The sequence below is a fragment of the Cheilinus undulatus genome, linkage group 17 (assembly GCF_018320785.1).
Source record: "Cheilinus undulatus linkage group 17, ASM1832078v1, whole genome shotgun sequence".
Classification (NCBI taxonomy): Eukaryota; Metazoa; Chordata; class Actinopteri; order Labriformes; family Labridae; genus Cheilinus; species Cheilinus undulatus.
Window position 1 is genome coordinate 4,371,051 of NC_054881.1, and position 27,998 is coordinate 4,399,048.

The following is a 27,998-nucleotide window of genomic DNA, read 5'->3' on the forward strand; positions in this document are numbered from 1 at the left end:
GATTGGATGAATGAAGTCTGAAGAAACAAGACATATTGGCTATTTAAAAAGAAACAGTAGCATCAGTAGTGTTTGGAAGAACCATACACAGCCACAACAGCCTGGTCCCTGGATTACCACTGGTCGCAGGATCTCATCTTTATATCTCGTTGCATTGAGATGAAGACAATCAGGCACCTGATTGAAGAAGAGCAGAGAGATGGAATGACCTACAAGAAAGGAGCACAGGTCAGACTCTGACTCTGGCCACCCACTTAGAAGTCTAGCTTCTGTACATGGAGGGCGACCTAACCGCTATAGGCCCCCTGAACCCAAACATGTGTATGTACTTTATCTTTAAAATGTTTCTCTGTTGTGCCCACGTTGTTTCCAGCCTTACATTAAGTCCTCTAATCTCCTGAAGATCCAGTAGGAGGAGAGGAGGGTCTGTTGTTCTGTTTAGAGGAAATCTGGAGCAACTGCTTGTTTTAAAAGTTTAAAAAGTTTGTTTTAAATCATTAATTTTCTTGTTAAGCTTCAGTAATCCACATCTCTGGTGCAGCCTTGTCCTCGTCTTCTTATAACAGCCCTAAACTACCCTAAAAGCTCTTTCTCTAATGATCTCTGTCTGTGTTTTGCTTTTCTTCTTTGTAGGAATGTCCCATGTGGCAGATGCTCCTCCCCCCTCTCAGTGATGGGTGAGGGGAAAAGGGGGTGAAGGGCCAGGAGGGAGAGAAGTGTCTGTGGAGTGTATGAGAGGAGGAGGAGGAGGAAGAGGAGGAGGTGCACCGCTCTGCTGCTGTTGGAGAAAACTCACTCCCGACAGATGCATTTCCTCCTCTGCAGCTCGACCAGGACGCTGCTCTGAACTCCTCCACTCAAGGTTTGCTTCATCTCTGCACGCTTTGCTGCAGCAGAGACGAGGAAGCTCTGCAGACATCCACAGACTTTTGTCCTCTCTGTCTCTCTCACATCCTCTAGGAACTCTTAAAAAAGAACCTCAGAGTCTCCATCTGAATCTGTGCATCTGCAGGTCAGATGTTTGATCCAGAGCTGGGTTTTGGAGCCAGTATTTAAGATTCAGAGCCTCTCCTGGAGTTCATGTGGTCTGCTTCCTCCTAGTCTGTGCTGTTTTAACAGAAGTAGAAGAAATGAGGGCTGAGGTGCTGCTGCTGTGGCTGGCTGTGAGCCTGTGCTGCGCTCTGGTCTGGGCTCAGGAGGACGTGAAGGTGAAGAGAGGTGGGCTTCAGGTGAGAGAAGCCCGAGGAGAGGTGAGGAGGCAGACTGGGGAAGGAGAGGAGGTTCTGGTGTCAGACGAGCCTGCTGAAAAGGTGCAAGAGGAAGTTAGCAAACCAAAGAAGAAGAAAACACCTGAGGAGATCGAGGCAGGTGAGTCAAAGCTGTCTGCAAACATGACTCAGACATCCTACCATAAATATGGGCTATTACATCCTCTAAATTTAGCTGTGAATGCTAAAAAAGTTAAATTAGAGTGTTAATTATGCTGAATGATATTCATATACGTCTGATTTACATAATTTTGTCTGTTTTTACAAATAAATCACATCTTATAGCCTATCTAGGGTGCATGAGGGTGCAACAAGCTTTTAAGGAGGAGGCTGGGGTGGAGGAGGTGAAGCTTTATGGTATAAAGGAGGAGGCTGGGGTGGAGGAGGTTAGGATTTGCCAGCTGCAGCAGCGTGGTGCATCAGCATTAATGCATGGAGAGATTAGTGAGAAGCATGTCAAATTTTAAAAGACTGCTGTGTTGAGAGGAAGTAGCTGTGATTGGCTGTTGGAGCTGGGAAGCAATAACTAGGATCAGCTGGTGGTCAGCTGATCAAAGTTGGGCGTATGACTACTGTGTCCTGCATGAACTGATGTTAGGCTTTTTTTATGGTCTGAAATTTAGCTGGCTTTAAGATGATCTTATAAGAAGCAAATGTCACATAGGCAACCAGCATGTTAACGTGCAAATGTTAAGTTCATATTCTACAGAAAAAAAGAAGAAATAAAGGCACAAAGATCCATGCTTAAATCTTATTTTCATGACCTTTCCTCTGCTCTGACTGTGCAGCCAAGACTGTGATGATACACAGACAGGAACACTGCAATCAATCTCTGTCTAAAGCAGCAAAACATTCGGTCTGAACTCTGTTATCTACAGAGCGCCGTCTCCAGATTTCTCTCCTGTAACGTCTGTGTCTCAGCCGGTTCACTGACCTCCACAGTCAGCGCTTTCAAACATGAGGAGAGGAGACAATAAAACGGAGAACATGTTACTAAAAGGAGACGTGGATCTGCAAAAGCCTTCCAACGCCTCATTAAAGGTGACATGTTATGGCCTTCTTCCACCTTTAAACAGCCCCCTGTGGTCTGAATGAAACATCTGTGCTGTGGTCAACGTAGAATATGGATCAAAAAGCAGAGGAGGTTTTTGACCCTGTATACACCAGATCTGCTCCACTCCTTCTCCTGTGAGAAAAAACATGAGAAACCTTCACAAAAGCCTAACTGGAAAGATGTAGTTGGAGATACCAGTTAAAGGGGCAGGCATTAAGGCCCTGTCTACACGGAGACAAATTCAGGAGTATACGCTAAAGTTTTTCATTGGATTGGCCTTTCATCTGCACAGAAACATCATTTTGGGTGACCGTAAACGATACTTTTTGAACAACTCGTAAACGACTATTGTTTTGTCTCCGTGTGGTTGGCCAATTGCATCTTTCTTGAAACGATTATGTCACACATATCGTAGCTCTCTTAAGATGCCTGAGCAGGTCCAGCCAAAACAACGATGGGGGATTACAGGGTTGTCTTTGTACTGGAGAAGTTACTGAACTTGTTATGACTTTTACAGCAAAATCTGATGCTCCTTTACCACCACTGTGAAACACACACACCAGATGTTCTTCAATCCAACGCAGAGAACAACCAGAAGGCCAACTAGAGGACAGTTCGTGTCAGTTTTCTTTGATCTTCTTCTCCCTTCATTTCCTGAAATGTTCCCGTCTTTACGGAAAACTTTTTCAAAACAAAACAGCAATATATCATTTTCATCTCCGTGTGGGCGGGGCCTTACACTGATGAAGCAGCAGCAGCTCTACTCAAGGTCCCTCCAGATGTCCGAGCTCCTCAACCTATCTCTAAGGCTTGACCAGTGATCTTACTCTTTCGAGTATTACTGGAAGTTGAAGAGCACAGGTGAGAGCTACATCGAAGATTTACCAGTAATTCGAAAGCTTTGCCTTCCGGCTCAGCTCCGTGTCCACCACAACAGTCCAGTACGTCTGCAGTACTGCTGATGCTGCACCAGTCTGCCTGTCAGTCTCACGGTCCATTGCACCCTCAATCGTAAACAAGACCAGAGACTTGAACTCCTTCACTTGGGGCAAAGACTCACTCCCCATCTGAAGGTAGCGATTCACCGTCTTCCAGCAGAGAACCATTCAATCATAAATTCGTCATGCTGTAATACATCTTGCGTATTCACATCAGCCAAAATTTTGAGTAAAAACAGGTAAACAAGGCCGAACTTAATACCCATAATCCATCTTCTTCAAGATGGCAACAGGCTAAGAAAGTCAACCCAAACATCCATATCCCTTGCAACATTTTTCAGCTCTTCTTGGAGATTTTGAGGCGTTCCCAGGCCAGATGAGTTATATTATCCCTCCAGCGAGTCCTAGGGTGTCCAGGGTGTCCTTCCAGTCTGACATGCCTGGAAGATCTCCACAGGGAGGCGACCTGGAGGCATTCTGATTAGACACCTCAACTGACTTCTTTCAGTGCAAAGAAGCATTTGGATGTCTGAAATCCTCATCTTTTCTCTGCAGCTGAGTCCAGACACCCTTATAAGGAATCTTTTTCCAAAGGTCAAGCATTCATGCATGAGCAGCCATACATGTCCAGGTCTTCCTATTGTGTTTGAACACGGTATGGCGCACTCACACCAGACAATCTGGACACTGGAGGTCAAACAAACTGCCTAGGGTGAATATGTCCTGAATATTCCATGATCTGACCCCCTTTTCCTCCTTTCCTTTGCTGTATCATTGTAAAGAAAGCCATAGTTGAAGCCTTGTTTGCTTGCTGAATGAGTAACATGTCTAAAACCACAGTTTGGGAACACTTTGGGATTTTGTTTGGATGAAAATATCTGCCTGATTCAGACATGATGGAGCAGAAACTCACACTCACAGATCTGACAGTTTCTTGGCAGCCGGACCGCAACGCTGCTCGCATGACCTGCTTTCCCCGGCCAGGAGTCCAGGTTGTGGACAGGACTGTAAAAACTTTCAGCAGCTTGTTTAGTCAAACACAATGATCAGAGAATAAGCTTTTACAGTGAGAGCGGCGTCTGTCTGCGCCTCGATTATGTCCTCATCTGGGAAAAACACAGCAGCACAAATATTTCCACTACCGTTTTTTCCGTAGACGGGATTTACGAGAGGACCTAGTTTTCAGTAGCACTCATGCAAAGACAGGCTGATGTTCTGAATGTTCACTTTCCGCTGCAAGGAGCAAAACCACAAACTGGAGCAGGACGGGGTTCTCATGTGTGGCTGATTTCTGTTACATAAAGAAGCCATAATTAACAAACCCTGAGAGCTGAAACTATTTTTCATTCTGTCTTCAAAGCTTTGTTTATCCAGGGAAGACTGCTGAGTCTGCAAAACTGTTATCTGAGCTGATTCACAGCCACATGTGGGCTTCAAACGTCTGCTTTATTCAGCACCAAACGTCAGCGAGAAGGACAGAACTTTAAGGGTAAAGATGAACGGCAGCCAGTGAGCCATATTTAAACAATCACTGCTGAAAACAGCTCAAATAAAGCACCAATAAAGAAAATTAAAGGGTTTGTGCAATCAAAATAAATACAGCTAGTCTTCATGCACCAGTAAGAGCCATATTTGCAACTCTTAACCTCCTATGACCTGAGCCGTTTGAAATGCGTTTCTCGTTTCTCCCACTTGTTTGGGACGTGAAGGATCTGACAGGTTTAAATGCTCAGCCTTGTCTTTGAACAGGAATTACTTTTAGCAAATAAAAAAAGTCCAATAGCAACACAAATTCTCAAAAATTTCAAAGAAGCAACCTAAAATTTTGTAAAAAATAAATAAATAAATAAAACATATTTTTAAAATTTCTCATAAAAGTAACCCCAAATTTCTCCAAAAAATTCCCACTGAAATTCCACTGAAAAATAAAGTTTAAGCATTCTAAATTTTCCTAAAAATTTTTTTTTTTTCCAAAATCTGAGCAAATTTCCAAATTGTACTACGAATATGCCAGAAAAATACCCCAAACCTCCTAATAAATTTCCACAAGTTTCCCCAAGAAATAAAGGAAATGTCAAAGGATATCCTCTTCCCCCAACTGCAATCCAATTCCCCAAATCAAACAAATATACTTCCCAAGTTTCCTTGAAAATGCCAAAAAATTCAAAGCAAACCCCACAAAATTGCAAATACATATGAAAATGCCTGAAAATGTCAAAAAGTCCCACAAATATATATAAAAAACTCCCATGAAAATACTAAAAAAAATGCCACAGCAAAAAAACAAAAAATACCTTCAATGAAACTCTCTGAGGACACAAATACTGTCCAAATTTTCTATAAAAATACCCCAAAATTTTCAAGATATATTTCCCAAAATATCTATGAAAATTCCTGGAAATTTTAATATCAAATTCCTCCAGTATTTTAAGTAAATTACTTCAACTTTAACGGAAATTCCAGACAATTACTTTGAATATTCTAATAGTTGAAATTACTGCGTTGTCGGAAAGCCAGAATGTAATGTCCTCATACGTGCATGCTGGGTCTTAGGAGGTTAATTCCAGAAAAGCTGGGACGCTGTGAAAAAAAGTGAATCAAACAGGAAAAAATGATTTGCAAAAAAAAAAACAAAAAAAAAACGGATATTTAATGTCCAACTGATAAAATATATTGTTTTTGGAAATATACACAATGTTCTGAATTTGATGCCTGCAACATGTTCCAAAAAAGTTGGGACAGGAGCATGTTTCACCTTTTCCTTTAACATCACTCTGTAACCTTCTGTGGACTAAAGACACTAATTGCTAACGTATTTAACCCTTAAGACATCCTCGGGGTGTTTTGTACTTTTCAGTTTTTTATGTTTAGCCATTTTGGCTGTGTTGAATGAATACAGCTCAAATTTGACAGAGGATATTCATTTTTTTAAAAATTAAGGATTGGCATCTCAGTTCCTTGAATTAGCCTAAAATGGCTCAGCTAAGGAAAAAACTGGCATTTTTCCCTCAGGACAAAAAATGTCCCAGAGAAAACCATTGAAAATATCATTTTTGCTCCTACATGTGTCGTATCATAAACTAATGCATTCCTTTATGTAAGGATTTCATTTTAGACTACCAGCTTTCAATTTTAAATGTTTATATTTGTCCACCAGGTGGTGCTGGTGGACCAAACAGTGAAGAAAAGCGGTTAAAAAGCAGTGCCATCCCCCTCTTATCTGATCTGTGTTGTTACGTATTCCATTGTGTTCTGAGCACTGCAATAATGAATGGGGATGAATTTTCGATCACGTTAGGTCTCGTGCAGTGGTAACCTGACACACCACATAAAAGAAAAAATTCGTGGAAGGTTATTGGACGAGCACTCTGTGTGATACATTGATTATGGGCCAATCGGAGAAGAGGGAGCTAGTAGACAAGCAGCTCTGGAAAGTAATGTGAGCTCCGCAGACGGGCGCTGTGGTAGTTTGCCACCGGTGGAACTTGTTGGCGGATAAAAGTCACACTGAAGCCGGTCAGGAGACGTTCAAAAACATCTCCCCTGCCAAGAGAAGCTTCTAGTGTGGCTCTTTGCTCCTTTTTTAGTAAAGAAATATTGTGATAGATAAAAGCACCACATTTGTGGCTACATCTGAGCTAATCACTACACCAGCGGCCATTGTATACACTAACTTACAGCACAACCAAACCTTCCTGTAACTATCGCAGACTCATGCCACAGCAGGTCTGCAGAGCTGTCAGTGTGGTACTAAGCTCTTCTTTTCTTAAAGCGATGTGGTCCAGTTCGGATAAAACTGTTGCTACACTAAAGCTACATCCGAGCTAATTGCTACACTGGCAGCAGCCATTATTACACAATTCCAGTGCAGCTAAACCCCGCCCGCAGCTTCAGCCTCATTCTCCTGAAATGATGCTGATTGGTCAGGTCCATTCTCAGACCTGGTGCAGAATGAATTTTTGACAGATGGATCAGCCTGATGACGGACATGGAATCTGGACATTCCTTTGGCTCTGCAAGGTTTCCGACCGTAGAAAGCCAAATCACTAAATCTGTTACAGCTGCACGTTGAGGAACATTGTTCATAGACTGTTGGACTCAAACAAGGTGGAGAACCTCAGAACTGAGCCTTTCAGGAGTTCTCCTTTTATACCCAGTCATGGTACTATAACCTGATACCAGTCAGCCTGCCTACCTGTGGAATGTCCCTGGTGGTTTTGTGCATTCCACAGCTTCTCCAGTCTTTTCTTGCCTGCCTGTCCCAACTTTTCTGGAACGTGTTGCAGGCATCAAATTCAAAATATGTGTATATTCCCTAATACAACAATAAACTTGTTGAGTTTAAACGTTAAATATCTCGTCTTTGTGCCTTATTCAGGTAAACAGAGGTTAAAAAATCACTGCATTGCTAATACTTCATTCTGCATGTGTCCCAACTTTTTTGGAATATGTTTTTTTTAATAAGAAAAAGATGTAAACTGCAAGAACAAAACAATGACACCACATCTGATGTGGTTTTTCTTGTAGTAAGCCTTTAAATCCCCATTAATGGTGAAATAAAGTAACTGGTGTTAGTTTAGCGCAGTGATGTTACTGTACGCCACATAAATGCCAAAAACAGCTGACTGACTGTAGAGAAAGCCTGGCAGGTAAACAACAGGTGAGTAATGGACCATCTGTGATGTGTTTAAGGACTAGTGGAAAATCAGGACGCATGTCTAGCAGCAGAAACAATCCTCTCTGTGTTTGGTGAAGGTTTTATAATGAAGGCGGATTTTAAACTCTGAAAACGCTCGCTCTGTAATATCCAGAGGACACGAAACCTTTAATTTCATAATTCTAAGTTCTGATCTAGTGTCTAATTAGAAGTTTGAGGGGATGTTGAAGATCACAGAGCTGATGGAGGGTGAAAACATTGAGTCTGGGGGTTTGGAGTTTCCCTACACTGCTCTGGTTGTTTGTTTACTCTGTCAGCTGCAGGCTGGATCAGAGGGATTTTACTGAGGATTCACTGTAGAAACATTTCTTTGCCACTGTGTTGGCTTTAAATCTGGAGCACAGCTCAGCAATGATATGCATTTATCAAAACACTGAACATTTAGTCATTTTTAACACCATAACTTGATGAAATTGGTGTGATTTTACATTTCAGCCCCTCCTCATGACCTCCTGCCATCAGATCAGCCTTTGTCTCTGGTTATATAACTTTTCCAACAGGTACAGTGCAAATGTTGGACTGTAGCAGGACGTTTAATCTGGGGAGACCATTAGACCTTGGCTTTGGGTTTTTTTAGTTTGGTCTGAGACCAAAACAAACCAAAGAGGCGTCTGAATCTTCCCTCAGAGCCAAGCCTGGCTGTGTTTGTGTGTTATGGCCTTTGTGTTTGTCTGAGTCTCCTTTCTTCTCGGTTTATTGGCACAAAATGATGCTAGTGACAAAGACATCTGTGCTAACAAACGTAAAAAGAACAACATTCAGCTGTAAAAGTTCATACGACCCCTTTAAAGCAGCAAACATCTCCAAACATCTGCTTTAGTGCACATACATGCACACTGATTTCAAAGGTTTCCCTTTGTTTCTCTGAAGCCAGGGCAAAAAAAGCTGCGGAGAAAGAAGCCAAAGCAAAGAAGCAGAAAGCCCCGAAGCCCACGAAAAAGCCCAAAGCTCCAAAACCGACCAAGAAACCCAAAGCACCAAAACCGACCAAGAAGCCAAAGGCGCCCAAAGCCACCAAAGCACCGAAGACGACGACCACAGCTCAGGCTGAGACGAGGCGCCCGTCACTGGAGGAGGAGGAGGAGAAGATCATCAGAGAGCTGGGCTGGGACACACGTATGTAAACACGCTTATTGATCTGTTTGACATTAACCGCTAAAACTACCCAGCTTATACCTGTCCTCATCTGATCTATAGGAGGGCTGGACTGAAGCTTTTTGACTCTGTCTTTACAGTGTTTGGACTAGCAACACCAAAGACTCCTGAGACCTGGAAAGAGCCCGTAGAGCCAGACCTGGGTGAGTCTTTTATTGGTTACTGACCCAGTTTAAGTGCCCATTCATAAAATAAAGCTGTACTCACAAATGCTAAAGATGCTCTTCTTCAACATCAGCATCGCAATCACATTGCACAGTTGCCCCCCTTCAGCTCTAACAGCCTCCCCTCTTCTTGGAAGACTTTCCAGAAGATTTTAGAGTGTTTCTGTGGGAATTTGTGCCCATTCACTCTGTAGAGCATTTATGAGGTCAGGCACTGATGTTGGACCAGAAGGTCTTGCTCACAATCTCTGCTCCACTTCATCCCAAAGGTGCTGGATGGGGGTAAGATCAGAGTTCTGTGCAGGCCAGTCAGGTTCTTCCACACCAAATTCATCAAGCCATGTCTTTATAGTCCTTGGTTGGACTAGATAAGGGCCTTCCCCAAACTGATGCAACACAGATGGAAGCATAGCATTGTCTAAAATGTCTTGGTAGGCTGAAGCATTAAGATTGGCTTTCACTGGAGATAAAGGGTCTAGCCCAGTGGTTTTCAAGCTTTTTTCGCCCAAGGCACACCTAAGGTTACGCCAAAATCTCAAGGCACACCATATTCATATCAATACAAAACAGACTTTATAAATAATATAACAGTCAGGGTGGTCCATAAGGGGGGATAAAGAGGAGAGGTTTCTGGGGACCAGACAGCTGGGGGTGGCAAAAGTGGGCAAAAAGTGGCAAGACAAAGAAAATAATGGTTAACAATTGGCATAAGGTACCAAAGAATGGGTTAAAAGTGGCACAAACATGGTGAAAGTATTGAAAAGGTGGCAAAAATTTGTTACAAGTGGCCAAATTGGGTTAAATGTTGTAAAAAAGTGGTAAAATGGGTTAAAAGTGGTTTAAAAAATGGGCAAAATTGGCCAAAAAAGTGGCCAAACAAATGCAAAGTGAGTGAAAATTGGCAAGAAGGTGGCAAAATAGATTAAAAGAGGCAAAAGGGGTTAAAGTTTCTAAAAGGTGGTAAAAAGGGGTTAAAAGTGAAGGAGAAAATTGGCCAAAAATGTCCAATTAATAGCAAAAGTAGGCAAAATCCAGCAAAAAGCAAAAATTGTGAGCAAAAAAGTAGCTAAAAGTTTCAAAAAGTTGCAAAATGGGTAAAAAGCATTTTAAAAGTTGCAAAATTGCTAAATTGTTTTAGTTGTCAAAATTAGTGGCAAAATAGAAAAATTGGTAAAATTGGTTAAAAGTAGCATGAACCGATAATTTAATTAGCATTAACATTATTAATAAATCACAGCTGAGGAGGGCCCATTCTCTGGGGTTTTTCAGGGGCCCAGCCAGATCCCTAAGGCACACCTTGACTTGCCTCAAGGCACACTAGTGTGCCACACCATTTGAGAACCACTGGTCTAGCCCAAACCCTGAAAAACAGCCCCATACCGTTATCCCTCCTCCACCAAACTTCACAGTCAGGCAGGTAACGCCTGGCATGACACTTGGCATTGGACTGTGAGGCTTGCATGCAGCTGTTCGGCCATGGAAACCCATCCATGAAGCTCCTGCTGCAGTTTTAGTGCTCACATTAATGACAGTGGACGTTCAGAACTCTGTAGCTATGAAATCTGCAGAGACCTCGCAGTCGTTGTGATTTTACTCAGCCTTCCACTTCATGGCTGTGTTGCTGTTGTTCCTAAACTCTTCCACTTTCTAATAATATCACTTACAGTTGACTGTGGAATATCCAGCAGGAATGAAATTTCCCGAGCCATCTTATTGCAAAGGTGGCATCATCACAGTACCACACTGAAGTCTCAGAGCTCTACAGAACGACTCATTTAGGATCACAGATGTTTGATAATGGAGACTGCATGGCTAGGTGTTGATTCTGTTCACCTGTGGTAACGGGTCTGATTAAAACACCTGAATTCAATAATTATCAAATGTAGTCAAATACTTTTGTCTATTTAGTGCATGTCCAAAAGTTTCCAAAATCAGAGAATTTCTTCATTTTTATAATTGTAACAGCCATGATTTGTCCCGTTAAAACATGGAACCTTGCCTTAATGCACTGGTTTCTGCAGTATGATTGGCTGATCAGATATTTGTATTAATGAGCAGGTGTACCTAATAAAATGACCAGTCAATCTATGTGAATCATGCAAAACGTTAAACACTGAATGATTGATTTTTTGTCCATTTTATGGCTGTAAATATGTCTGTTATGTAAACAGCCAGCAGGATTTCTATAAAGAAATGAATAATAAATGCACATGTCCTTTATGTGTAATTTATGGGTGTAAGGTAAGTAGATGTTGTAGTTTTTAGGTTTTTCTGGGACGTAGACTACTAGGACGCCAGACGTACGTCTACTCGACCTCCACCCACTCAGAGCCAAAAGTTTTATGAAGCTTTTTATTGCAGAGCTCAGAGGGTCTATGGGGTTACGATGAGAGCGGGGGGGATTTAATGTCAGGGAGGATGTAAAAACCTCCCACTTTTCAGGATGCTGCTACTCTACATGAGACAGATTTATGACCATGATGTCCTCAATAACCGGGTCAGATTTTCCCCTCCATGTACTGTACCAGTTTTCAGTTTTACTGAGGGTTTCCTGAAGAGACAGTCCCATTTAGCAGCAACCAAAGCACAGATACTCTGGTTAAAATCTACTCAAGTAAAAGAAAAAAGTATTTGATTTAAAGTTGACTTAAAGTACTAAGTATCTACTGAGGAGTTGTACAGTAAAATTTGATCTTTTCTCACTGGCAAGAAAAACAAGAGAAAGATCTTCAAACAGGCTGTTCAGGTAAAAACACGTCTCTATTTTAAAGTCAAATACACTGAAAACTGACAGTGTTCATTTTACACATGTAGATTAAATTTATCACTTCAAAGGGTCTATATTGATCCACACTACATAAAGTCAGACTACACTTTGGAAAATGTGTTAAATATCTTACAATATGATAGTGAAGAATACACACTCACAGGCAGGAACTCTAACTCAGTGGACAACTTCACTCATGGTGCAAATGTGTCTAACAACAAAAACAACAACAAGCCATTTGAAAAATGGCCAAAGCCACGCCAGCAGGGATCACTGGACAGCAGGTAATATATTAACACAAGTAAACACATCCAAACACTCTGCCCAAGGGCATGATGGGAAACTTGAAATACAGTGAAGTCAGCAGAGGTAGAAAAAGTACAAGAGTATGGCACTCAAGTAAAAGTACATTTACTCTGGTTACATTTTACTTAAGAATTAAAAGTAGTGGTTTCAAAATGTATTCAAAAAAGTACAAGTAAGACTTAAAACTACTCAATTATGGTCATTTAAGTAAACGTAATTAGTTACTCTCCACCCCTGGTAGCAGCAAAGTTCTCTGCTGACTGAAACACAACTTCAGAGAAAATTCAAAATTTTTTTAACCAGAAAACTGTCATGATTTTGCATCTTTGATGATTTTAATGTTTTTTACAGATGCGGTTCCAGGTGGATGGCCTAAAAAGGAAGCGGCAACTACAGAGACCATCATGTACATACCAGGTAGTCCTTTAATACACAATGTTTGCCTCAGGAGGGGTTTTGTGGATAAAAGGAGAATTTAATATTCCTGAGATTTTTCTTGAATTATTCTTAAGAAATGGGAAAAAGGACAATTTAATTATACAGTTGAGGACAAAAATTTAAGTTTTTCTCAAATATTTCCCAAGTGCTGCTGAAAGAGTTTTAACACTGCTTTTCCAAACATCCTAGTTTTATTTTGGATGCTGAATTTATTTTATCTTCACAGTATAAAAGCCTCAGAAAGAGTTTGAGCTGTCACTTAAGAAGGCACCATGCCAAAACCAGAAGAAATCCGTTTGGACTTGAGAAAAAGAATCACTGATGCTCACAAAGCAGGAGGAGGATCTACAACATTATTACAGCTTTTCCAAGAGTCAAGAACTGGAGTGAGAAGTAAAATCAAGAAATTCAGTGAGAGCCACACAGTCCAGAACAAGCCTGACAGAGGTGGGAAGAGAAAGATTTCTAAGACTCTGGAAAGAAAACTAGTGAGAGATGTGTCTAAAGAGCCCAGAACAACTGACAAGACTCTAGTGAAGGACTCAGGAATTGTAGTCTCAAAGAAGACATCACTAGAGCCCTGCAGGAATGGACTGCGAGGTAACAGACCAAGAAAAATTCCCCTTTAGCAGAAGAGACTCCTTCAAGCTAGACTGAAGTCTGCCAAGGACAACCTGGAGAAGGATTATGAGTACTGGAAGCGTGTCCTGGTCAGATGAAACTAAACTAGATCTCTTTGGCCATGGAGACGTTGGTGATGTTTGGAGAAAGAAGGGAGAGGCGTGTCACCCAAAGAACACCGTCCCCACAGTGAAACATGGTGGTGGGAGGATTATGCTGTGGGGATGCTTCAGTGAGTCTGGAACTGGAAACCTTGGCCATTTGGAAGGAACCAAAAGAAAAAAGGATACGTGGAGATCTTGATGAAAACCTGAAACAGTCAGCAGCAAGTCTGGGTCTGGGTTGTTGCTTTGTCTTCTAACAAGACAACAACCCCGAAACAAACGGCGCTCCTGGTGAAGAGCTATCTTCAGAAGACAAAAGTAAATCCCAGTGGAAATCTGTGGGGTGAACTGAAGATGAAGGTCCATGCCAGAATGCCATCAAATCTGGAGGAGCTTGAGAGATCTGGGCTGGGCTTCCTCAGGAGACTGTCGGAGACTTGTTGAAAACTACAACAAACAACTGCAGGCTGTTATCCAGCAAAAAGGAGACACTATTGACTATTAGAGCCAGCGGGGATAATAATTTTGACCCTGGTAGTTTTTGGTTTTAATGGAATATTTTCATGTCTGTGTGCAAAGTAAAATCATTTCAGCATACAAAAAAAACTGGGGTGCTTGGAAAGCTGTTAAAAATTCTTTGCTTTGTTTAACAGCATTGAGAAAAACATTTGAATCAATGAGATTTTTACAGGAAGGCTAATAATTTTGTCTTCATATGGATATCCAGCACCAGTGGTGAATTTTAAGTACACGGTTGTGGACATTATATCAGGTCATTTATTCATATTTTCTCCTCATGTCTTGATAGTAGAAGACCAGGAATAATCACATTATTCTGATGAGGTGCAACAGATGCTGTTCAAATATTTGAATATCTGAAAGTCTAATCTGTGATTATTTTCTGCTTTTGTTTCAGAGGAAACTACCATTATCCCGTACGTCGGCCCGTGGTATGAAGAGTACGATTACGCTGACTGTAAGTCCACCATTATCAAAATATTTCCTCTTGACATCTAAATGAGCTGGAATTTAGTGCATGATTCAACAGGTTAAGCTCAGTTCTGAGTCAATTTTTTTTTCTTGCAGTGGCCGCTAAAAAACAAGAAGAGGAGGAGGAGAGAGCAAGGAAGGAGAAGGCAGAGAAAGGTAGCTAGGCCTTACCTTAACCCTGTCTATTTAAAGGGAGCTGGCATTAAAAAGCTATTTTAGAAGCTGGTATTATGGTTGAATTAACTCTGCCATGATGGGAAAAAAAGGGTTTTAATGTTTAAAATGTTCATGTGAAGAAAGGGCTGCAAACTGATTGCAATTTCAGCATTATTGCAATTTGGGTTTTTGCAATAAAGTCTGAAAAAGTCTGAATATATCACAAAAGGGTTGGAAAATACCAGATTTTCCTTTGATATGATATATATATTAATAGCAATAGCAATATCAATTCATGTTTTACAACTACTGCAACAAAAATAGAACTGCAAGGCTACAAATACTGGGTGATTTCTTGTCTCCATATCAATAATGCATGCAAACTCCTGCAGACAATTTAACTTGCATGCAAGTTTAGCCCATGTGCACAACTTATCCTGCAGTTTCCAACAGATTAACTTCTCTTCTGTGCAGCAGACTTATGAAGTAGATGTCATTTTGCAAAGATTTGGTACTTTCAGATATTATCGATCATTAAAATAGCAGAGTTTTTGTTGCTTTCAGGCACATGGTACTGTAAATGTACTGGCTCGTCCGTGCCAGCTTGTCTTTGGTCTTGCATTATCAACCTGCTAACAGCAGGTTTTTATGTTGTTTCTCTGGTTGTTAAATGTTGGCAAAGATAAAAGGAATGTTCCTGATCAGGATTAAAAGCTAAACAGTGAGACAAGGCTTTCAAACAGCTGCTCTGTTCTGTCTTTTTGTTGATTTTTATTAGAGTCCAGATGCTCCATGTTAGAATGATCTCCAACATTTAGGGTGGCGTGTTTGATAACCATCTGCTAAAGTGTTACTCAACATTCTGGCATTTCCACGTCAGTCACATTAGAGTTTAAAAAACATCTCTGGGTCCAAAGAGCACGATCAAACCTTGAAGATGTGGACTCAAAGAGATAGATCTGACCCATATTTCAGCCTGGAAACACATGAGGAATGCACGAGTGGGAAGGAGGTCGAACTGTACGGGCACATATGGAAATATTTTGTGTGGTGGCGGTGGGCTGGAGAGAGGGGTTCATGTTAAAAAAAAAACACGTTTTGACACATATTGTTTTGTCATTACGCTGTGAAGCTGAGCGGCTGAGGAAGCAGTGGGAGGAGGAGGAGGAGGAGAGGCTGAGGCAGATGGCGATCCCCGTGGAACCAAAAAGTAAGTCCTGTTTGCAGGTTTATAAACTTAAAAAGGGAGAATTTTCTAAATTAAATGTCTTATATGACTGCAAAGTGACTAAATCTACCCTATATGTTCTTGTTGAGTAGCAGAGTCAGTCCCATGATTCCCTCCATCCTTGATGTCGTCTTTTGTTATTGTTTTGACTCAGACCCCCTGACAGCTAGACTTACCACATGTTTAAAGGCTTTAAAGCCCACATGTAAAAGAAAAGACGGCCTACAGTTTCCCTGCTGTAGGGCTAGTGTGTGTTCTAGGTTAGATTCCTTCCAAAGCATTCATCAAACAGATCCTGTGTGTGTTTTCTTACAGAGTGTCCTCCTCTGGGTATGGAGTCTCATCGCGTGGAGGACGACCAGCTGCTGGCCTCCTCTCAGTCCCATCACGGCTTCACGGCTCAGAGGGGCCGGCTCAACATGCAGGTATGTTCATCATAGCGCAGCATCCATCAGAGAGAAGTCAGGACAATGTTTGCATCAAAACTGGACCTTAGAAATGAGCCGTTTCTTCTGCAGGGCTCTAGTGATGAAGACGACCTGTATGGCGGTGCATGGTGTGCAGAACCAGAGGAGACTAACCACTGGTTTGAGGTCGACGCCCGACGAGAGGTGGAGTTCACGGGGGTCATCACTCAGGGAAGGAACTCAGAGACAATGTGAGTCCTGAATCATACACTGCATCAAATGGAAGACTATTAGGGTGTCTGAGAGTGGTTATTCCAGTGCACACAACAGTTTCTACAAGGTTTTTTTGCGGATGGCGTCACGTGATTTGTGCATAGAGAAGTGCTATCAGAACGTCAAAGTCTAAAGCAGCGTTACTCAACCCTGCTCAACCAACAAGCCAAATTGTTGAAAAAGGCCTTTGCAAGAGCCACAATGTAAGTGGAGAAAGTGGCAAAAATGTAACCTGACACGCCAGATGGATTTATTTCACACATCCATCTGGAAAACTACTCATACACAGTGTTTGAGAAAGGGCAGAGGCTTAAAAAAAAACAACTATTGTCTGATATTAAAATTTGTTCGAATAGCTGAAACATTTAAGTGTGATAAATTTGCAAGGAATACAGAAATTAGGAAGGGAGCAAGTACGTTTTCCGAGCACTGTATATGCCTGTCTTGCAGACACAGTGAGGATGAGGAGCAAACGCACACATTGTACATTGTTAATGCACAGAGATGACAAATTTACTTATCTAGAGAATTTTTTTCTTCCCAGTGAGGATTTCATGTCCTCCTACTTCGTGGCCTTCAGTAACGACAGCCGTGACTGGACTACACTGCACGACGGCTACGCTGAATGGGTGAGGACATGAAACAGCAGCTTAACAAAAAGATGTGGAGTGATTCTGATTAACTTTAGCGTCCACGATCGTCTCTTTGCAGCTGTTTTACGGGAACGTGGACAAAGACACGCCAGTGATGAATCAGTTTACTGTTCCCGTTGTTGCACGCTACATCCGCATCCTTCCTCAGAGCTGGAATGGAAGTCTGTGTCTCCGAGCTGAGATCCTGGCCTGTCAGCTTCCCAGTCAGTACAACAAAAACAGCATCAAAGTTTTACATCTGTGACTTTTTAAAAGCAATAAAACCTTCATTGAAGCTTGCAGCCTTTCACATTGTTGAAGCCTCATGAGTCAGATTGTTTTTCCATTCCTTTGAGTCATACGTCACAGACCGCTGGGAGAACTTTAGCCAGAAATCGGGAGAAAATGGTTTCACCCAACAGGAGGCTATTTCACAACAACATGAACCACATAACCTCAGTGTTAGAGAGTGTTATATAAATGAGACACAGAAAAGATGCCAAGGTTTTCAACATTTCCCATAACGATGAGTCAAAGCAGAAACTTTTACAAAGTAAGGTGTCAGCAAAGAAAATCTGGTCTGATGTCAGGCTGTTGCTTCTTTCAGGCAGCCATGGCAGCGAGAACGAAGTGGAATCAACAGACGACCTGGACTTCAGACACCACAACTACAAGGAGATGAGACAGGTCTGATGGTAGAAAATAATTATTTCCTGATAATTCCTCAAAGATCAACATCAAACAGAGTTTCCTCTGGTGTCTCCTCGTTCACAGATGATGAAGGTGATAAACGAGGAGTGTCCAAACATCACCAGGATCTACAACATCGGGAAAAGCTCCCAGGGCCTGAAGATGTACGCCATGGAGATCTCTGACAACCCCGGAGAGCATGAGACAGGTACAAGGTCCAAATACACGTCTTCTCTCTACCACTATATTGTGGACATTTTCGTCTAAGTGCAGGGTGCCATGACTCTTGTTGCAATGGAAGGGTAGGGTGAATAACAAGGACTACATGGATCTTCAAACAGAGATTTCCCAGAGGCACAGCTGTGTTAGTCTTCTTTTCATTAAGAAATGTCCAGCTCTGATCAAACAGCCTCTAAGGCTGCATCCATGGCAAAGTTAGTGAAACCTCTTGGGTTGAGTTTGGAGTGGAACCACGGCTGAAAATCATTCCCAATTTCTTTTCCTTCACTTTCTTAAACTGTTCAGAGTCAGCAGCGTGTTGAACCACAGGGTTCTGTTGAAAACAGCGACTGTCTAAGGATGCTGTTTGATGCACAGACTGTAAAACTCCATGAGTCCAATTAACAGGTTTAATTTAGGGCTGTAACAATGAAACTGACTTGGTTTCTAATTAGTCCAAGTCCTGAAATCTAAAAAAGTTCTACCTAAAAGACAAAAAGCTCACACACCCTAATATCCATAGTATATCCATTAACCACACACAACACAGGATCTCATTGTATGCAGATGACGTTCTGTCATATGTAACAGAGACAGAAATATCTTTTACTTCAACCCTGAGTATCATTAATCCATTCTGTTTGTTTTCTGTATATAAGATCATTTTCAGTAAGCCTGAAGTGATGCTACTGGGACAAGTGCATCCCGCTTTCTCAACAGGAGTTTCCCAATTCCAATGGGCAACTCAAGGTTTTATCAATCTTGATATATAGTTATCCCAGGATTTCAAAAGACATGTTAAGTAATTTTTAACCTCTTCTTAAACATATTCACAATGAATTAGAGAGACGGGCATCTCTTCTATTTTCAGTGCTTGGAAGGATTGCTCTTGTCAAGATGAAAATTTTGCCAATTCCAAATTATCCCATCCACCCTTCCATTCTATACCGCTTATCCAGTTGGGGGTCGGAGGGGGCTGGGGCCTGTCCCAGCTGTCATTGGGCAAGAGGCAGGGTTCACCCTGACCTGGTCGCCAGTCAATCGTAGGGTCGACATATAAAGACGGACAACCAGGCACACTCACACCTAGGGCCAATTTAAAGTCACCAATCAATGAGAATGTCTTCTGTGGTTGGAGGAAGCCGGAGTACCCAGAGAGTACCCATGCATGCACAAGGAGAACATGCAAACTCTGCATATCGAGGCCCCAACCGAGAAGCAAACCAGGAACCTTCTTGCTTGCTTGCACTGCTGTGCAGCCCTCCACATGCTCCCAATCCTTTAAAACAGTAATACTATTAAGACGATAAATAGCTGGCTCAGGGATTTTACTTGGAGTAGCAAGAAACCACGACTTGAATTGATAAAACTGCAATTACCAGTGGATCAGGGAGGGTTAGCAGTCCTAAATCTCAGATTGTATCAGTCCGTTTCTCAGTTTCAATGTTTGGTTGACTGGTTTCAAAATGATCCAGATTCTGGCTGGCTAGATATTGAACACAGACTATCCTCTAAGTATGATAGAAGGTGGGTTGCCTCTGTGGGGAATGCAGGTCTTAACATTCTGAAAGATTTATTTGAAGGACTCCATGTAATACATAAAGCCTGCATATAGAAGTGTACTACAACAACCATCTCAGACTGGCCAAAGGTCATATTTGATCTATAACCTATGGAATAATTGACATATTAGTCCAGAGGAAAAATACAACTATTTTATTGCAATGAACTCCTTTCTCATCATCGTGTAGGACTGAGAATTTGTAGTACATTCTGAAAGGGTCTTCTTAGGCCAAGAAAGGATGGCTAATAGATAAAGAGAGGCCCAACATTTTGATTCCCCACTTAGAAATGCAGGACTGTTCTGTTCTTTTTGTATAGGTTGGAGAGATGGTAGGGGATGGGCGGTTTTTGGAGGAAAGTGTGACTGTTTTGGGGGATATGATGGGAACTGTATGATTTATACGTGGAAAATAATTGTCAATAAAAACAACAGACTGCCCCTTAAAAAAAAAAGAATATTAAAAGTTTTTATGACATGATTTTAAGTTCTTTGTGTGGCTAAACCTCTTTGTTTCTCTTTTGTTCCTATAGGTGAACCCGAATTTCGGTACACAGCTGGTCTCCACGGTAACGAGGCGCTTGGTAGAGAGCTTCTTCTCCTGCTGATGCAGTTTCTGTGCAAGGAGTATAACGATGACAACCCCAGAGTGCGCCGCCTGGTGGACGGAGTGAGGATACACCTGGTGCCTTCATTGAACCCGGATGCCTACGAGCTGGCCTTTGAGATGGTACGATGACCGTGCACTTTTAACCTCCATCATTCTACTGTCAAGCCTTCAACAACTTAGGATGAGGAGTTGTGCAGATTTTGGGTGTTTCCTGGGCAAGAAATGTCTGATATTTAACTGCTGAAGTGTTTGTTCATGTTTCAGGCTGATATGTAGGAAACCTTTTCCATAAATCATATTGTTAGTACTTTGAAAATGGATGTTTATCCATCTTTAAGCCTGGTTTTTGCTTCTGTATTGAGTCTACGCTGTAGTAACTAAACTGCAGTGGCCTAGCTGCTGTGAGTTCTGCTTGTGCATCGCATTCAGTGTGATTTTTATGCCAGTTCCTAGTGCCACCACCACATTTCCTGCAGGAATGCATGCAAGAAACCAAGTGTAGTATTTAGGAATTGGGACTGATAAATGCTGATCAGCAGTTGATTAAACTGCAGTTATTGTGAAGAAGAAAAAGAAAGGTGACATCAGAGGAGATGTAAAGTATGGCTGCTGAGTCAGAGGATGGAGGAATTTCTGTCCAGACACTGAGAGAGACATGGATGAGGAAAAGCACATTTTAGATGCTGGCAAGTTTATTTCACATGTATCACCTTAATATACCTGTAAAAACTACTCAGAGACTTAAACTACCTCTAACCATCAGACAAAAGCAGGGCTTGCAGATTGCAATATTTCGATGCATAGTTAAGTTTTTGAGGTGCTGCACATTAGCTACGTTTGTAGGCCTCTGCATAGGGTTCAGGACTATAGAGACCAATGGCATGGCTTCAATATTCAAGCATAAACCAGGCTTTAGATTTTCTTTGTTGTCTCTTTTCATTTGTTGGATCCAAACCCACCATTCTAGACCCTGAAAGAGACCGATGGAGGCAGCAGCAGACCATCCATTCCTGTCTTTAAAGGGGAAAATACTTTTTTGTGAATGGACTTCCTTTTCTCCTTCTTGTCCTTCAGGGCTCAGAAATGGGAAACTGGGCGCTGGGTCACTGGACCGAAGAAGGCTACGACATCTTCGAGAACTTCCCAGACCTCAACAGTATTTTATGGGGAGCCGAGGACAGAGGCTGGGTTCCTCGTATTGTGCCAAATCACCACATCCCCCTCCCAGAAAACACCCTCAACAGCTCTGTGAGTTCATGTAGCACCACCGATGCTCTTTTCACCACTTTAAAAACACACAGGTTTAAATATTCAAACCTTTCCTGCTCTCTTAGCTCGCCACTGAGACTAGAGCCATCATTTCCTGGATGGAGCGCACACCTTTTGTCTTAGGAGCCAATCTACAAGGAGGAGAAAAGCTGGTGGCGTACCCTTTTGACATGCAGCGCCCACCCATTTCTGTAAGGCTCTTTAATAAAACACAATCAGATATCAATAATCTCAGCTTAAGTACAGTGTTGTTATAGTGTTCCTTGATTTTGTAAAGCTAACTGATAACCGCCGTTGGAGAATAAATGCCGAGATGAACGAGGAGACCTGGGCTCGCATTCAGCGGCAGAACCAGGGCGCTCTAAGGGAGACGCCTGACGACACCATGTTCCGATGGTTGGCGATGTCGTACGCCCACAGCCATCTGACCATGACGGAGACCTACCGGGGCTCCTGCCATGGCGACGACATCACCGGGGGACAAGGCATCACCAACAGAGCCAGCTGGAAGCCAGTGGTGGGAAGTGAGTGCCGACACTTTTGGTTTCATTGACATATTTCATCAGTTTTACCAAGACGGCTCACTGAGTGCATGGAAAAGTCCATCCTAGTTGGGAATAAAGAAGTTTACATAGCTGAGGGGATGTCACCTTTGGTTTTTGGCTATAGAATTGGCATTTTATCAGTCACCAACTTTATAGACAGAAAGTTTTCATGAGCCAAAATGCCAGACTCCAAGTTTCAAAAATGTGGTTAAAGCCTAATGGAAGTCATCATTGATGCTACATTTACTTTTTACATACAGTTCACGGTTGGTGCCTAAGGTTCATTTATTTCTACCCTTTCCTTTATAACCTTCTTCCACAGGTATGAACGACTTCAGCTACCTGCACACCAACTGCTTCGAGCTGTCCATCTTCCTGGGCTGTGACAAGTTTCCCCATGAGAGTGAACTTCCGCTTGAGTGGGAGAACAACCGTGAGGCTCTGCTGGCCTTCATAGAACAAGTGAGAACCCAACACATCCATAGAGCCTTAAAGGAACATCACTCTGCATGCACACATGAGGACATTAAATTTAGGTTTTTTTACAACATAGTTATATTTTCTGCTACTAGAATTGTTCAGATGATTGTCCAGAATGTTTGAAAAAATGTTGCAATTAAATTTTTCAAGGATTTTCATTTTTTTAGTATTTGTTGGTAATTTCTTAGAATTTCTTTTTTAGATATATTTTTGGGATTTTTATGCCTTTCTTTTGTTAAAGAAGGACAGGGGACAGAGTCAGAAACAGGGATAAGAAATTGGGAAAGACGTGGGGAAGAAGCCACAGGCCAGACTCAAACCCGGACCACTCCTGTTCATGGGGTTTGACCTAACAGCTAGGCCATCCATGCCCCAAATTTTCCAATTAGTTTAATGGAAATTTTGGGGATATATTTGTATATTTTGTAGAGTTTAATTGGAAGACTAGGAGAGAATTTGCTTTGAATTTTTGTACATTTTCATGGAAATTTTTGGGAAATGTATCTCTGGCTTTTAGAAATTTGATTTGAGTTTTTTTTGGTGGAATATGCTTTGAATTTTTGAGCATTTGAATGGAAATTTTTTTGGGAAATTATTTGTAAATAATGAGGAATTTGATTGGGATTTGGGTTGGGGGTTCCTTTAAAGTTTTCAAGATTTCAATATTTTATACAGAAATTTGGGGAAATTTGTTTGGATGTTTGGGGAAATTTACCATCATTTTCATGGAATTTTGGGAAATGTATTTGTAGTTTTTGATTCAAGTTTTTAGGGGAAATATGGTTTGATTTTTTTGTTTTTTCATGGAAAATTATTTAGAAAATTATTCGTACATTTTTTTTGCCAATTTCACTGGGAAATTTGTGGAGGGGGCTTCCTTTAAAATATTCAAGATTTTTCACAGAAATTTGTTTGGATGTTGGTGGGATTTTCTATCATTTTTAGGGAATTTTGTGGAAAGTTTTTGCAAATATTTGGGAGTTTGGTAGGAAACTTTGAAAGGGATTTGCTTTGAAATGATTTGTTTAAAAAATTTAAAGGAATTTACACTGAATTTTGGGGTAAATTTTAATTGGAATGTTTAAGCTTTATGAAGTTTTACTAAAATATTTGGGGCAATTTGACTTTTTGGGGTACTTATTATGGGATACCAAAAATATGTTTAAGAATTTTAACAGAAATTGAATGTACTTTGGAAAGGAATATGTCCAAGAAATTCAATGAATTTTTGTTCATGTTTGGCCTTATGTGGTCCATCATCCAAATAAGAAGAGAACATCTGACCCACTGGCTGACAGTCAAAACTCAAGCCCCAAAACTGACCCAGTGTTCCATTTTCAGCAGAAACGGGACCTTCAGGAGATTTGCAGATATCATTTTGTCAAAACATATTCCTCTTCAAAGTCAAGGCTGAGCTTCTGAATTTATCTGGTATCCCAAACTGGTGGGAGGAACTTAAATGCATTCAAAAAAAGATCACGTGTCAGGAGGTTAAATCTTTATGCAATCTGAAAGTTTGGCCTTTAAGTCGAGTTTCTGTTCTTCAAATGGTGCTGCTGGCTTACAGTAATGTTTGCATTGAATTCCACATATTGGACGCACATATTGGCTCTTTGAAGGTTTTCTCCTGCTGTTGAAAAGTCTCATTGGTATGCACATGTGCTGTGTATTTATGCACATTTAAGCAAACATTTAAGTGGTTCTGGTACAAACTGAGTCCACATAAGGACATTTGAGAAGTGGACTGTAGTGCCATAGGGATCAAAGAAGTTAACGGATACCTCACTGGTGACGGTGAGCATTTTAATAACTTGCCAATTTCACAGGAAGCTGCCATAGCTCTAATATGGAAAATTGCAACTTTCAAAGGAAGCTGTCATAACCCTCATGTGGAACATTGCCAATTTCACAGGTAGTTGCCATAACTCTCGTACGGAACATCGCCAATTTCACAGAAGGTTTCCATAGCTCTCATAAAGAACATTGCCAATTTCCCAGGAAGCTGCCATAGCTCTTATATAGAACATCACCAACTTCACAGGAAGTTGCCATAACTCTCATATGGAACTGACTTCATTCAGATTTCACATGTATGGTCACGGTCTGCCCCTCTATGTATTGAAAGGTTCATTTTTATAGTTCTGCTCTTGCACCAACTACTGTAAGAATCCAGAAATACCTCTTATACAGAATGTTCAATTTTCTTCAAATCTTACATGATAAATCTTAATCCTGCATAGATCACATCTACTTATTAATGTCTTGCCTTGTCATACTGCCCCCTAGTGTTGACAGCCAATACTATCTCATATACAAAGTGCAACATAGGCATTATCTTATGAACTGTAACAAAAGTGGCTTTTAGGACCCCTGTTTAATTGTTGTCAATTGTCAGTTGTCAATTTTTGTGGTGGAGCTTGCTTTGTGATTAAAAACATGTTGTTTCCTATGCAGGTAAATCGAGGTATTAAAGGTGTAGTGAGGGATGTGGAAGGAAACGCGCTGTCTAACGCCACCATCTCAGTGGAGGGAATACGACACGATGTCAGAACTGGTATGTAGGGTTCAACAACAAAGATGTGACTTTTTGATTAGTTAAACCATTTAAAATCCCTGCAAACAAACTCAAAAATTTTCCTTGCCCTCATTTCAGCTGCAGGTGGAGATTACTGGCGTCTGCTGAATCCCGGAGAGTACCGAGTGACCGCCAAAGCTGACGGCTACACCCCTCAGACCAGACTGTGCATGGTTGGCTACGACACAGGAGCCACTCCCTGCAGCTTCACGCTGGCCAAATCCAACTGGGACCGCATCCGACAAATCATGGCGCTCCATGGCAAGAGGCCCATCAGACTTGTCACCAAACCAGCCGTGGTGAAAACAACCCCAGTTCCCATGGTCATGAGCACCACGGACGGTCACGCCGCTGCTCAGAGAGCAGAGCGGCTCAGGCGGCTCAGGATCATCCGTTTACGAAGGATGCGTTTGCAGAGATTAAATGGAGGTCTTGGCAGGACTCCTGCTACCACGACAACAACAACCACAACAACAACCACAACAACAACAAAAGCCCCAACGACGATACCAAAAACTGAGACCACCACCTCCTGGTATGACTCCTGGTTTCCTGTGGACAGCTGGTCCACTGAGAACCCGTTTGACAGCATCATCTTTGACTCTGGGCCCACACAGGACTATCCTTTTGAATTCACCATCGATTGATTTCTAGGTTCACCTCACATCTACGCGACAAAAAGACCTTTACTAACAGATGCACAGAGCTCCAGCGTCACAGCTTTAAAGACTCACAGTACAAAACTTTTAGATATTAAACCCTCACTAAGTTTTCACTTAGGAAGTAACAATTTTAGCTCTGGTTGTTTTAAACTTGGGCTGTATCTCTTAGCAAATTTCGGGGTCTTTATGGTGTAAAACATAGATAAAGTTTGGGAATTATTTTAGCCATCTGAAATGAAACTGTAAAGGTTGAAGTAGTCTTCTATGGTAAATCTGATGGAGGTACTTTCCCCAAGAGTTATTTTGTCACAAACAGGTTCAGATTTGTTATTCTAAAGTATCAACAGCATGAATATATTTCCAGTCATCTGGGAAAGCTCCCATAAAAACCATTAGAGAAGGGCAGGACTTCTAAAATATTCTCCAGAGGTGATTGAAGGATTTATACACCCAGTCCTGTAATAATTTAAGTAACTACTCTTGAGTCCTGGGCACCAGTCTCAGTTCATTTTCAATGTCCAGCTGTGATTTATTTTTTTGTCTTGACCGAGGCGACTGTAGATAAACCTATCGCACACAGGCAGGATGTTGCAAAATGAAAGAGTGCGGCCAAGGCCCCTGTGCCCATCAGTGGGTACTCCTTTTCCACTCCGATCCAAAATGCAGAAAATGTCTTGGACTTGAACTGGAATGCCCACAGCCCACTTTGGGAACCACCGGATTACAGTGAGATGATGAGTAGCGTGATGATTTCAAGAACGGCCACGGTAACTGGTGACCTTCAGCTGCAAGAAGGTAAAGGCTCCTGACTTCCTCCCGCTGATCAAAAACATGCTTGTTAGGTGATTTAGTGACTCTAAATGGCCCGTAGGAGTCAGCATGAGTATAAATGTTTGCCTCTACATATCAGCCCTCTGATTGGCAGTCTATTCCCAGCTGTTATCGACTCCAGCTCCTCCTGATCCCACACAGGAAAAGAGGTTAGATAATAGATGGGAGGGATGGATGAATTTCCCGCCTCATTCACACCCAAACTCACCTTGACGTCAGAAATAAAAGTACAAGGAGGTTGACAGAAAAAACATGGGAAAGTTTGACTGTTTGCATTCATGCATTTTAGGAGTTCTGTTTATATTTGAATCAGCTCACACAAACAGCTCTGTCTGCATGGATGCTTCCTGTAGTTTTGACTCAGACCAGTGATTTTAAAACATTTTATGCTCTTCATATCCATGCAAAGTTATGTGTTTAGTTTAGGTAAAGTTGAAGTGTGACGCATGGTTGTTCAGATTCACTATGCACACCTTAACCCATCTCACTCCAACATTAGGGAACAGCGAGACGACATGCAAAAGATATTTTTTTGCAGCCTACATTTTAGTCACGCCACCCTTATTCCAAGTTGTTGATTCAAGCAATCTGCTGTAGCAAATCCAAACCTTTTTTTACCTGTTAATTGGCAATTTTATACCAGTTTACACCAAACTATATGCATACAAAATAAAGACAGTGTGAAAACACCACAATGAATTAATAGTTGTGTTAGAGGTTGTTCAATTTTTGCATACCTTATAATATTGTGAGTTTTAAAACTAAATTATCATCACTGTAATAATCTAAATCATTGATAGAATCAAATCTGAGCCTGTTAGTGACAAAAAAACAACTTTTACTGGGCGAACATTCACCCATTCAGCACATTTATCCCACAGGATCACATCTGCTGTTGCTGCAGCCTTTTACAGGGCTGCTGGCTGAAGCACTTCTATGTTTTTATGCATAAAGACCCTTTGATTTGTTAAATAAGGTTCATGTTTAAGATGACTGGATTACACTTTAATAGCCTTGAATGAGATAAATGTGTTTTAGGAAAACAGAAAAATGGTCTTAAATAAAAGTTTCTGCTGAGCAGAGACAACATAGCATTAGCTTTGTAGAAAAATCTACCAACATTAACACCACAGAAGAAGAAATGTAAAGGTTCTTCACATTAAAATGTATGAATGTCTTTATGACAGTGAGTTTGACGGCCTTGAAAATGTTCAGCTGAGTCTTTTTGATTAAATGAAGTTATTTTATAAATAATCTGAAGTCTATGTTTGATTCTTGGTGAGATTATTCGTCTGATATTACTCCAAGGAGCTAAAGGAACACTCAGACCAGCGCTTA

The 27,998-nt window shown here is 41.4% G+C and overlaps 1 protein-coding gene across 1 annotated transcript; it reads left to right on the top strand.

The window, feature by feature from the left end:
- The first annotated feature begins 739 nt into the window (after nucleotides 1-739).
- aebp1a (AE binding protein 1a) lies at nucleotides 740-27,900 on the top strand. The gene is made up of 20 exons (XM_041811822.1): nucleotides 740-1,368; nucleotides 8,848-9,093; nucleotides 9,213-9,275; nucleotides 12,721-12,786; nucleotides 14,449-14,508; nucleotides 14,619-14,678; nucleotides 15,811-15,888; nucleotides 16,222-16,331; nucleotides 16,425-16,564; nucleotides 17,131-17,215; nucleotides 17,298-17,442; nucleotides 17,826-17,905; nucleotides 17,993-18,116; nucleotides 20,222-20,418; nucleotides 21,373-21,546; nucleotides 21,633-21,758; nucleotides 21,845-22,091; nucleotides 22,435-22,574; nucleotides 25,047-25,146; nucleotides 25,246-27,900. Exons 1-20 carry the CDS (start codon nucleotides 1,131-1,133, stop codon nucleotides 25,812-25,814), a joined length of 3,048 nt encoding a protein of 1,015 aa, XP_041667756.1. The 5' UTR covers nucleotides 740-1,130; the 3' UTR covers nucleotides 25,815-27,900.
- Nucleotides 27,901-27,998: the final 98 nt, after the last annotated feature.

Bases quoted from the DNA above. Each gene is read 5' to 3' on its own strand.
- aebp1a (XM_041811822.1), top strand. From the start codon at position 1,131: ATGAGGGCTGAGGTGCTGCTGCTGTGGCTGGCTGTGAGCCTGTGCTGC. The intron at 14,509-14,618 runs GTAAGTCCACCA...TTTTTCTTGCAG, and splicing joins AGAGTACGATTACGCTGACT to TGGCCGCTAAAAAACAAGAA. The intron at 17,443-17,825 runs GTCAGTACAACA...TGCTTCTTTCAG, and splicing joins CCTGGCCTGTCAGCTTCCCA to GCAGCCATGGCAGCGAGAAC.